General features: G+C 53.1%; 1 protein-coding gene across 1 annotated transcript; it reads left to right on the plus strand.

Annotated features, from left to right (window-relative positions):
• The first annotated feature begins 1,513 nt into the window (after positions 1-1,513).
• LOC123347776 (duodenase-1-like) lies at positions 1,514-8,610 on the plus strand. The gene is made up of 5 exons (XM_044984970.1): positions 1,514-1,706; positions 2,655-2,799; positions 4,905-5,040; positions 5,483-5,737; positions 7,452-8,610. Exons 1-5 carry the CDS (start codon positions 1,514-1,516, stop codon positions 7,596-7,598), a joined length of 876 nt encoding a protein of 291 aa, XP_044840905.1. The 3' UTR covers positions 7,599-8,610.
• The last annotated feature ends 3,197 nt before the right edge of the window (positions 8,611-11,807 follow it).

The raw sequence follows: 11,807 nt of genomic DNA on the forward strand, positions 1-11,807 counted from the left end.
GCAGGACCAATCCCCAACTAAATCATCCCAGCCAGGGCTTTGTCAAGCCAGGCCTTAAAAATCTCTAAGGATGGAGACCTGAGTGTTGGATTATTTGCTCCATTCTCTTTCCAGATACCAAAATATAGATGACTGGTCTATAATTCCCTGGGTTGCCCTTATTCACCTTTTTATAGACAGGTGCTGTCTTTGCCCTTTTCCAGTCTTCTGAGATCTTTTCCATTGCCCATGAGTTCTCAAAGATAACCACTAATGGCTCAGAGAGAGAGAGAGAGAGAGAGAGAGAGAGAGAGAGAGAGAGAGAGAGAGAGAGAGAGAGAGAGAGAGAGATTCTGGCCTGCAAGCTCCAGTAGATGGTAATCATCTGTGGCAAATCTGTTGTGACTTCGAAATACCTCTTAAGCAGCCTGACATGGACTGCTGCTCAGATCCCCATCCGCCTTTGGGGGCTCAGCATAATTGAAGACCTGGCCCCATGGTTTCTCTTGGAGGCAGAGATTGCTGAGGGATTTTAATGCTGCCTTTGGTGTCTCCAGGGTGCCCACACCCAAACCCAAAAAAACCAGGATCCTTCCTAAAGCAGCTTCTCTCCCATCCCAGCTAGTGCAGAATTCTCCAACCAAATTTTATTTCACCCGATAACCCCTCCCCCCAACTCCTTGTGTGACGCTGTGGCACAAGAGGCTAGTGCCCTCCTTGGCCGTGTGAACAGGGCCGTGGTGAGCAGGAGCAGGGAGGGGTGTTTCCCGGGGGATCCTGGGATCCTGCACCCAGTTCTGGGGTGCGCACTTTAAAAGGGCTGGTGGCAAACTGGAGACAGGGCAGGATGGGGCCAGGCAAATGATTGGAGGGCTGGCGAAAACACCTGGCAGGGAGACACTGAAAGCGCTTGGTCTGTTTGGCTTCTCCACAAGTCGGTGGTGAGGTGCAAGTACTCAGGGCACAAGGACCTTCGTGGGGAGACAAAGCCGGGTGCTGGGGGCTCCTCAATCCAGCAGGGAAAGGTAGAGTGAGATCTAACCATGGAAGCTGGAACCTGATCAAAAACAATGGGAACGGAGGCCCCAGCACGCAACAGGGAGGGAGATTCACCACTGGAACCAGCTCCCCAGAGCAGGGGGGTTCCTCCATCTCCAGGTGGCATCAGGCCCAGCCTGGCAGCCTTGCTGGAAGAGGCGTTCGTCAAACACCAGTGACCGGGCTCAGTCCGGGGGAGCTGGAGGAGGTTCTCCAGCTGGGGTCACTCAGGAGGGCACCAACATCTATGGATCCAGGTATCCAGGGGCAGAACAGAGCATGGGGGAATCTGCCATCTGCAGCTGGGAGGCCTCAGCGCTGGCTCCGTCCCAGCTAGGGGCAGGAAGGAGGCACCGTTATTCACAACCACAGCTAATGGCAGGGAGGGCACCAGTGCAGGAAGGAAACCCCCCCTGCCCCTAATGCGGGCGTTTCCTCTTGGGGAATCTCCACCCCTGACACATCGCTGATGGGGAATTTCTTGATAACTGGGTACATGACCCTGCACCTCCCGGGTCACCTCTTCCCAGGGTCCCCTCTCCACTACCCGCTCAATATAAACCCCAGGGCTGAGACAGACCCACCAGTCCCAGCCCCCGGATTTGAACCAAGGATGCTGCTGCTCCTGCTCTCCACGGCCTTCCTGCCTCTCGCCGAGGCCTTTCTCCTGCCCCCGAGGCTTCACATCGGTGAGTAGAGCTGAGGGACTGGTTGATTTCGCTGAGTTTTTGGTTCAGGAGCTGAAATATAAAATCGGGGGAGAAACTGGGTTCAACCCAAAAAATGATTTTATTTGGTTTTTCTCACTGAAAAAGTTGATCCAGAACCAATTGGTTTTTCTTTTTCATTTGCTTTCAGGCGCTTACTTCAATCCCAACAAAATTTGGGGGCTGTTTTTTCATTTGATTTCAGGGTACTTTAGGGGGTTTTTTTCCCCACTGTTTTAAAAAATGATTTCGTCCATTTCTCAATGAAACAACATTTCAAAACAAAGAGGTGATCTGTTTTGTTTCCCAGTGCCCAGAACTAAAATTGCCAACTTTTTCCAGAAAAAAAATTCCTTTTTTGTAGCCAAAATAAATCCTCAGAATTCACCAGAATTCACAGTTTCTTTTGATGCACCAAAGTTGCATTTTTTAGTGAATTTGCCAATTGCTTAGAAAACTTTGCCAGGTTAAAGTGGTGAGATCGGGGAGATCGGTGCCCATGGGCAGCGCAGCCCACGCCAGGGGCAGGGGTTAGAATTAGCCTTCAGGCTCAGGCAGATGCCAAGAGAGGGGACAATGGGGCCGGGGAGTGCTAGGGAATCTCTGGCCTAGCTCTCTGAGTGGGGAGATGGCCAGGGGGTGGCTCCACAGGCAGATGAATGGATGGCTGGGTATGGGATAAGGGATGGATGGATGGATGCACGGGTGGGTCCACATGGGAATATGTGGATTACAGTATGTATATGTTTGGGTAGAAAGTAGGCTGGGGAGATGATCCAGGGAGAGGCTGGGCTGGGGGAGTGGCGGGGGAGGCAAGGGGCTGATCCAGGCCAGCAGCGGGTGAGGCTGAGGGATTAGGGTCTAGGTTGCACTGGGTTCTTGGTCCCACTCTCCAGACTCCCTTTTGAACCCCTCCCTATCTCTCTCCAGCTCGGGTCATCAGGGGCCAGGAAGCCCCACTTGGCTCCAGACCCTACATGGCCTACGTACAAATTGGGTCAACGGGAAGCTGCGGCGGGTTCCTGATTCGGGAGGACGTGGTGGTGACGGCGGCTCATTGTAACTGCAACCTGGGGTAAGAAATGCGCCATCCCCCACCCCTGAGCCAGACAATCCCCCACCACGGGGCTGGATCAGGGCCGGTGTCCCTAGACGGGAAAGACCCTGTCCCATTCCCCATCCACCAAGCCAGCTAGTCCCCCACCCTGGGGCGGGATCAGAGCTGGAAATATGTTGCCCCAAAGACTAGAAGCGTTTATGGGATGTGAAAATTACGAATTTCCCTGGTTGCCTGTTAGGTTTTAAAGCCCAAACCCACCACACTAGGATAGTGAATATCCCAGCTGTCGTTCGTATTCAAACCACTGTGATTGAGTCACTTCACACAGTTGAAACGTAGCTTCTTCTCAGGTCTTCTCCCTTGGCCGTCTCTTCTCAAACCCAGACTCCTGGCTGTTCTTAACCAATCAAGAAATCCCCTGATTGCCTTTGGGGATCTGAGCCCTACTGAACAGAACAACCTTGTAGGCAATTGACATAGATCAGTGCTGGGGCTCAGTTTAGGGTTACACAAGAGACTAATCCAGTCCCCAGGATTTCCTGCTACATTCACTTACGATCATCAGCCATCAATACTTTTGTGTCTCTAGCACATTTCTCACACTATCATTAACTCTCCAAGCGCTACGGGCGCTCTGTGAATGTGGTCCCTGCTAGTTCTAGTTTGGAGAGGGGGCACTAGTTTAAAGCATCAAAAGCAGTCGCCACAAGTTATCATTGGAGGTTGTTGTAGGCCATTCACTTCGACCGACAATTGAGAAACAGACATAGAACCTGGCTTAGTTAAAATCTACGTTATGGTTCCTTGAGGTCTCTCTAGGCCGAGAGCAGGGGAACACCCAGATACTGAGATTAAAGAAAGATGAAGAGATTCAATCTCTGCCATGAAGTCTCACAAGGGAAGGGGCTGTGTAGAGGTGCTGGACTAAGCATCTGGGAACCCTTCTGGACTTCAACATCTTCTCTAATGCACTCAACAAGCTCTTTCATTCCACATAATGACCTCTCTCTCCAGGGTCATCTGTAGATCTGGGCTTATTCCTTCTTCCGTCCATACCCAGTAGATGGGGACGGTGCATAAAATATTGTTTGATCCTTTTCTTATTTGTATGTTTCATTCACTCCAGCGACCTTATTTCTCTGTCGGCCCAGCCTAGGCATCTGGGAGTCCCCCACTTAAAGACATTTATTTTAATATTTCAAAGTTACACCCAGGTAAGGTCCTCAGACCTTCCCATGGGTATTTTCCTTCTTCTGCCATATTCAGTTCAACGATTCAGAGATTCCAAGATCATTGTGATCATCGTGTGTGACCTCCTGTATAAGACAGGCCAGAGAACATCCACCTAATAATTCCTTTTGACCTACAGCAGTTCTTTAAAATATCCAGTCTTGTTTGAAAATTGTCAGTGATGGAGAATCCACTATGAACTTTGGTAAATTCTCCCAATGGTTAGTTACAGACCCTGTTAATAATTCATACCGAGAAACAATAATTAAGAAAGAAGAACAAACAGAATCCTTTATAGTCCCTCTGAATAAGAAACCAGTTGATCTTAAGTTTCTCAGTATAAGGTGGGTTTTCCAATCTTTTGATCCTTCTCATGGCTCTTCTCTGACCCCTCCCCAATTTATCAACATCCAGCGGGGGAGGGATAGCTCAGTGGTTTGAGCATTGGCCTGCTAAACCCAGGGTTGTGAATTCAATCCTTAAGGAGGCCACTTAGGGATCTGGTGCAAAAATTGGTCTTGCTAGTGAAGGCAGGGGGCTTGACTCAATGATCTCTCAAGGTCCCTTCCAGTTCTAGGAGATTGGTATATCTCCAATTATTACCTTTTTGAACCGCGGACACAAGAACTGCACGATGTGTCACCCTGCATAGGAGAACAGTCCATTACTCAGTCTTTTGGGTCTCTTTAGCCAGCCAGAATGGAGAAGGAGGAAGTCCATCCACATGTAGGTGTGTAAGAGGGTCTCTGTGTTACTCAGTCGCACAAATATAGATAGAAATTTGCACAGGCCAGGTGCAGGGTTGGTGTCCCTATTTGAGGGGCTTTGACGACCCGACCCCACTGTCCAATGGGCACTAACGTCCCATATTCTCCCCTTGGCTTTTCCAGCAACATCTTTGTCTACCTGGGAGTCCAAGACTTCATGAAGCCGGGACAGAACTGGCAACGGATCCGGGCCCGTCGCTGGGTCCAGCACCCTGACTTCAACAACGAGAACTTTGACAATGACATCATGCTGCTGAAGGTACTGCCCCAATCCCATCACCTGCCCCCAGTGACCTCACACTGCTGCAGGTACCGTCCCCATCCCATCCCCCCACTCCCAGTGACCTCACACTGCTGCAGGTACCGTCCCCATCCCATCCCCCCACTCCCAGTGACCTCACACTGCTGTAGGTACCGCCCCCATCCCATCACCCCACCCCCAGTGACCTCACACTGGTGCAGGTACCACCCCATCCTATCACTCCGCCCCCAGTGACCTCACACTGGTGCAGGCACCGCCCCCATCCCATCCCCCTGCCTCCTGTGACCTCACACTGCTGCAGGTAGCACCCCCGTACCATCACCCTACCCCCAGTGACCTCACACTCACTCCCTGGATTCACATCCATGCCCTGGCCAGGTGGTGCTGCCACTTGCCAGCTCTGATACCTGTGCTGATCTCTTTCTCCTCCCCATGGCAGCTGCGGCACAATGTGGAGCTGACCGAGTGGGTGGGGCTTCTCCCCCTGCCAGAGGCTGATCAGAGTGTCAGCCCAGGCTCTGAGTGCAGCGTGGCCGGGTGGGGTCGGACCGGAGTGAACACCACCACCAGCCGGCTGCATGAGGCGGAGCAGGAGGTGGTGTCGGACGGCCTGTGCAGAGAACGGTACCGGCATTACAACCCCATCACCATGCTGTGCGCCGGCAGCCCTCACTCCAATAAATCACCCTTCCAGGTAAATATCCCCCTGCCTGGAGCCACTGGGGGTACAGCAAGCTGCTCCAGAGGAAGGAGCTGGTGGAAACCAGTATGGCCATGCCCCTCCCTTGCTCCATTGCCCGAAGAGGGGAGCCCATCATGCATCAGGGGAGGTGCAGCCCAGCCAGGGAGACCAGTATCTAGGACATCTCCAGAGAGGTATCTCCAGTGTTAGTGCCCTCGTCCAAGGCGCTGGTGGAAATGGGCTGAAATTTAACATGGGCTCATGCACATAGGGACAAGAAAATTGCTGCTCTGAGCTGGGTGGTCATGATCTGGAAGCAACAGAGGGGAAGGGACACCTGGGTGTGTCTGTCAATCCCAGGTTGACTATGGGCCACCAGTGGGCCATGACCAGGAGAAAGGCCAATGCGATCCTGGGATGGAGCAGCCGAGGTGTCTCCAGTAGAGAGAAGGAAGGTTTAATCCCAGAGGACAAGGCTCTGGACAGAGCTCAGCTGGAATCCGGGGCAGAGTTCTGGGCAGCCCTGTCCCAGAAAGAGGGATTCTGGCTAGAGCAGATGCTGAGAAGGGCTGGTGGGATAATCGGGGAAATGGAGAGATGGTCTGACAAGAGGGGAATAAAATACTGGGCTAGGTTAGCCTAAAACACAGGCTGAGCAGGATCTGATTGCTCTATAAATATATCGGGGGGGCGGGGGTACACCAGGAAGGGAGGCGAGCTGTTGAAGCTAAAGGACAAATCAAATGGAGATAAATGGGGCAGGGATCAATGGCAGCTGGAGGTGAGGAGAAGGTTTTTAACCATCAGAGGGAGGAGGTTCTGGAACAACGTCCAAAGGAAGCAGTTGCGGGGGTGGGGGGGGACAACCTAAGAAGGAAACAGACAGAGCTTGATAAGTTTATGGATGCTATGATACAATAGGGCTGCCTGGGATAGCAGGAACTGGATTCCATGACCCAGTACGGCCCTTCCAATCCTGTGTTCCCATAATGGCATGAGGCCCCTGAAATACAACTCCCATGATGCCTCATGACTAGACATTTTGGGACTTTGATTTTTTTTAAATGTACCAGGGAAAATGTTAATTAAAAGTGGGGACACCCTCCCCCCCCCCCCATCACCACCACATTTTATAACCGTCTCTACTCTTCACCTTCACTGGAGGGTTTATTGGTGAACTCAGCCCTGAGGCTACCCAACAGCCAGGAGCCTGGGTGAAATCCTAGCCCCATAGACATGGATGGGAGCTTTGCCACTGAAGTCCAGAGGGCCGGGATGGCATTGGAGCTGAGGGAGAATCAGTGTCACCATCTCACAGGAAATGGCAACATTCCAATCTTTGTTTTTGAAGAAAAGTTGGGATTTCAACATTTCTGGCAGAACAGAAATTCCAAAAGCAGGTTTGACTCAGAAATGTCGAAATGTTTCATTGCAACATTTTAAACAAAAATGAAATATGCTGAGATGTGAACAGATTGAAACGTTTCTTTCCAGGCAGGGGTGAAAGTAATTTCAATATTGTAGGAACTGCCTTTTCCATGGTGACATCATTCTGCCCAGCTCTAGATTTCTCTCTCTGCCGACCCATTAGAGAACTGTTCTCTGTGGTAGAAAGGGCTGGGCCTTCAGCTGCAGAGAACACCTGTCCCACATGCAATCTGAGATCTCTGCAGGATAGGCCGGGCTGGGTAATGTCAGTCACTGAAGTTATTCTCCTTATTGGCAGGGCGATTCCGGCGGGCCCTTGGTGTGCAACGGGGTGGTCCAGGGTATCGTCTCCAATGGAAATCCAGAAGGACGACCCCCCAGCATATACACGAGAATCTCCAAATTCATCCCCTGGATCAAGGAAACTCTGCAGAAGCTGAGTTAAAGGAGACGCTCCCCTGTAAAGGGCCAATGTTGCCAAACAGGAATCCATGCCTGTGTGGAACCCTGAGATTCTTTAGATGGGGGTTTTTTTTTTTTGAGTGGTAGAGAAATGCTATGTATGGCTCAGTCCTGAAATCCTTTTGTGGCGAGAAATTACCCCACTGATGTTTGAAACTTTGAAACTTTGTTATATTGTCTCCCTAACTGGCTAGTCAATGTTTGGAACCCTGCGGGTGTTCTGGCTGGAAGCAGAAATTGATGATGGAGTCTGGTATTTCCTTTGCTGTGATCTATTTATTTGCAAGGAATATCCAAAGTCCTCTTTCCCTGAACACAGTTGGAACCAAACAGCAGCAGACAGCAACTCTGTTCGCTGTCCCAAGCCTGCATCTCCAGCAGTCTCTGAGCCCAAAAAGCTTCTTCCCTTAGCTGTCTCTCAGGGCCACATTCCCGTGCTTCCAGGTTGTTTCTGCCTGGCTTATTACTTTGCGTCTGACTTGCTTCTGTTCCCGGGTCTCTCTGTTTGTGTTGCGTCTGTCTGATCTGAATGCCCCATTACTCCCAGAACAATATTTGGTGAAAACCTTTCCTCCTGAGTTGTTAGAATCCCCCCATGTGTACAGGGTTTTACTTCATCCGAGTGGATTCTGGAGCAAGGGTAGAATTTTTTCTGTTGAATTTTATGGACCCTCTACAAATACTGATCATTTTTACACCTAATCCATTCTTCAGGAGTTTTCCATCATCAAAATTCCTAGCTGCAGTGTGTCTTTGGCTGGCTTAAAAACATTCTTTCATCCAACCAGAGAGCAGGAATGGGGCCATGTGGCATAAGTGGCCAACCTATCACCACAAAGCCTGGCTAGTCGAATTAAACAGCCCACGACAAGAGAACATTGAAACGATTGTGTGAAAAAAATTAAATTTCAAATGTTTTTTTCACACATTTTGAGCTGGACCTGACTTTTATTTGTTTTCAGTATTTCCTTTTCTTTTTTCCTCTCCCCACCCCACAAATATTTAACTCTTTATTTTATATTACATGATACTGACTGGAGGTTGGGAAAACCAAAGTCCTGGGAACCTGGAAAGCATCACTGAGAGACTTTGGGGCAAATGAAGAATTGTGTATTTCCAAATATTTGGAAAATATTGAAAACAGACGCTTGTTTGAGGGGGAAAAGCCATTTTTGAATAAAACCAGTCTTGTTTGAACAATTCGCGCTGCCTTTTCCATCACTGGGCTGTAGGTTGGACTTTGTGTGTGCGAGTGACCCAGGGCTCGGTTAGGATAATGGGGGGTGGGCAGGATGCAGGGAAGCTGGGTTGAGCCATTAACAAAATTGGTGCTAAATACAAACATCTAGGCCCAGATCCTCAGAAGTGTTTAGGCACAAAACTCTCACTGGAAATCAGCAGGAGGGTGAATATCTTTGTGGAGCTGGGCCCCGTCTCTTCCTAGCAGCAGATCTCCAAGCACTTTACAAAGGCGGCTGGGATCATTAGCCCCAGATGGGGAAACTGAGGCATGGAGAGGGGCCATGACTTGTCCAAGGTCACCCAGCAGCAGAGCTGGGAACAGAACCCAGCCATCCTGACATGCAGGCCTGTGGTTCTGCTACTAGGCCCCACAGCTGCCCCCCAACTCACAGCACCTCAGTCAGAGGTTCTAGGACCCATGGCCTCCCCAAACCCCTCCACCACACTGCTTATAAATTTCACTTCCTGTCTTGTATACTCTGGAATCAGTACAGATCTGATACGAACGTGTCCAGCACTGAGTTCCCTGCTGACACGTGTCATCTGGGGCAGGCGCTGGCTCCACCCAGGCAGGGCAGGTCTCTGGTTACAGGTTGTGGGGCTGTAACACCTACAGGGCTGGAATTATGCCCACCCCCACCCTGACACCCAAATCCAGTAGCTGAGGAACAGATACAGATGGAATTGATCTGTGTGTCTCCACACTCCCCTCCATCTGGCTCTCTCTGTCTGGTAACGGGCAGTGCTGGCCAGCGCTCCCCAGGGCCGGGTGATGTCGTGTTGCTGATCCCTGTCTGGCTAAAGGCCAGATGTGTCTGAGCCAGAGGCACGAGAGAGATTCCAAGAGCTGCCCTCAGACACCCTGGGTCCCTCCACGCCGACCCGCTGCAATAAGAAAGCCACGCTCCTTCGATAGATTCATCCATTCTAAGGCCGGAAGGGACCACGGTGCTGGCTCCGTCTGACCCCTGGGTAGCCCCAGTCCTGGGACAGCCCTGAGCTAATCGCGGCTCAAACTAGAGCCGAGCTGTTAGAGAAACATCCCAGCTTGAGTTACACGTCACCAGGGATGGAGAATCTAGCCTGGCCCTTGGCAGCAGCGTCTCCGAGCCTGACACTGGCCCAGCCACCGAAGGGATTTGAATGGCCAAATCCCAACCAATGTCATTCCGATCCCCTGGGCTGGGTTCTCCGGCCCGCACTGTATGGGGGTGGGGCAGAGGAGATGGTCTGAGGGTCCCCACTGGGGGTCACCTCTGCAGCTTTATGAACAGGTCAGCATCCATGTGGTAGAAACAGGGCCGGCTCTAGGTTTTTTGCCGCCCCAAGCAAAACATTTTTTGGCTCCCCCCCCCGCCCCCAGACATGAGCCCCCCCTGCCCACCAGTGCCCCCCACTCACACCCCCTGTTGCCCCAGCACTGGGCTCCCCCCCAAATGTGGGATCCGCTACCAGCACACTGCAGCCGAGCCCTGGCCCAGCTGCGACTCTGTCCCCATGCGGGTGGAGCTGCTGGGCGGCGCGGAGCGGGAGTACTTCCAGGTGGCGGCGCAGCTACGGGGTGGCGCAAAGAACACGGCCCCCTCCCTGGGCTTCGCAGCACTGCTGGTGGCCAAGGTGGATCAGTTCGCGCTCACCGCCCTCACCCCAGACATGCTGGCGGCCGAGGACCTGGAGAGCCCCCTGGACCTGCTGCTCTTCAGCCTCACAGTGCCCTGGCCCAGCCCCGGTAGGAGGGAAGGCGAGGATCTCCGGCTGCGGGGCTACCTGCTCAGCACCGACGAACCCAGCCAGCCGCTCACCTCCTCACACGCTCCAGGAGCCCCTCGCCGCCATCGCAGCCCGGGCTCGGCTCCAGGAGACCCCGTTTCCCTCCCTCCCTGGCTCCTCACACACACTGGGCAGGGCCGCCCAGAGGATTCAGGGGGCCTGGGGCAAAGCAATTTTGGGGGCCCCTTCCATTAAAAAAAAGTTGCAATACTATAGTAACATGTATTTGGAAATGTAAAAAATAACTAGTGAAAATTAATTTGTAATAATTTGAAAGTACACCAAATACATTATTTAAAACATTAAATGCTTTACTGTTCTGTATACATTTGCAATTACATAATGGGCTGTTGCTGGGTGATGGTGATGGTTGGTGCCAATGGGCTGTCACTGCCTGGAGGTGGTGCTGCTGTTGCCCAGGGCTGGGTGGGGAGCTGGGCTCTGGGGGGTGCCCGGCTCACAGGGGCTGGGCTTGGAGCTGGGGGTCAGGGCTGTGGGGGATGGGGTCGGGGGTGCCCACCTCAGAGCAGCTGGGCTCGGAGCTGGGGGTCAGGGCTGTGGGGGGAATGGGGTCAGGGGGGTGTCCAGCTCAGAGGGGCTGGGCTCAGAGCTGGAGGTCAGGGCTGTGGGGGGAATGGGTACAGGGGGGTGTCCGGATCAGAGGGGCTGGGGTCGGAGCTGGGGGTCAGGGCTGTGGGGGGAATGGGGTCAGGGGGGTGTCCAGCTCAGAGGGGCTGGGCTCGGAGCTGGGGGTCAGGGCTGTGGGGGGGATGGGGCCGGGGGGGTGCCCAGGTCCAAGGGGCTGGGCTTGGAGCTGGGGGTCAGGGCTGGGTGGGGAGGATAGGTTTGGGGGGATGCCCACCTCAGAGGGGCTGGGCTTGGAGCTGGGGGTCAGGGCTGGGCCTGGGGGGTAATGGGGCCAGGGGGTGCCTGACAACCACCTCCCTGAGACCCCCCCAATCCAACCCCCCCTTCCCTGGCCCACATGGACCGCCCCCCCTCACAGAACCTGTGCCCCCTGAGTGTCCCCGGGACTCCCTGCCCCTTAACCAACCCCCCGGCCCCGGCTGCTTACCCCCGGCTCACCGCGCGCCTCGAGGAGCGGCCCTGCCCAGCGAGGCAGCCGCATGGCTCCGGAGGGGGCTGAGCTCTTCCCCGCTCAGCGCCGGTGGTGAGGGGC

The sequence above is a fragment of the Mauremys mutica genome, chromosome 13 (assembly GCF_020497125.1).
Source record: "Mauremys mutica isolate MM-2020 ecotype Southern chromosome 13, ASM2049712v1, whole genome shotgun sequence".
NCBI classification, from domain to species: domain Eukaryota; kingdom Metazoa; phylum Chordata; order Testudines; family Geoemydidae; genus Mauremys; species Mauremys mutica.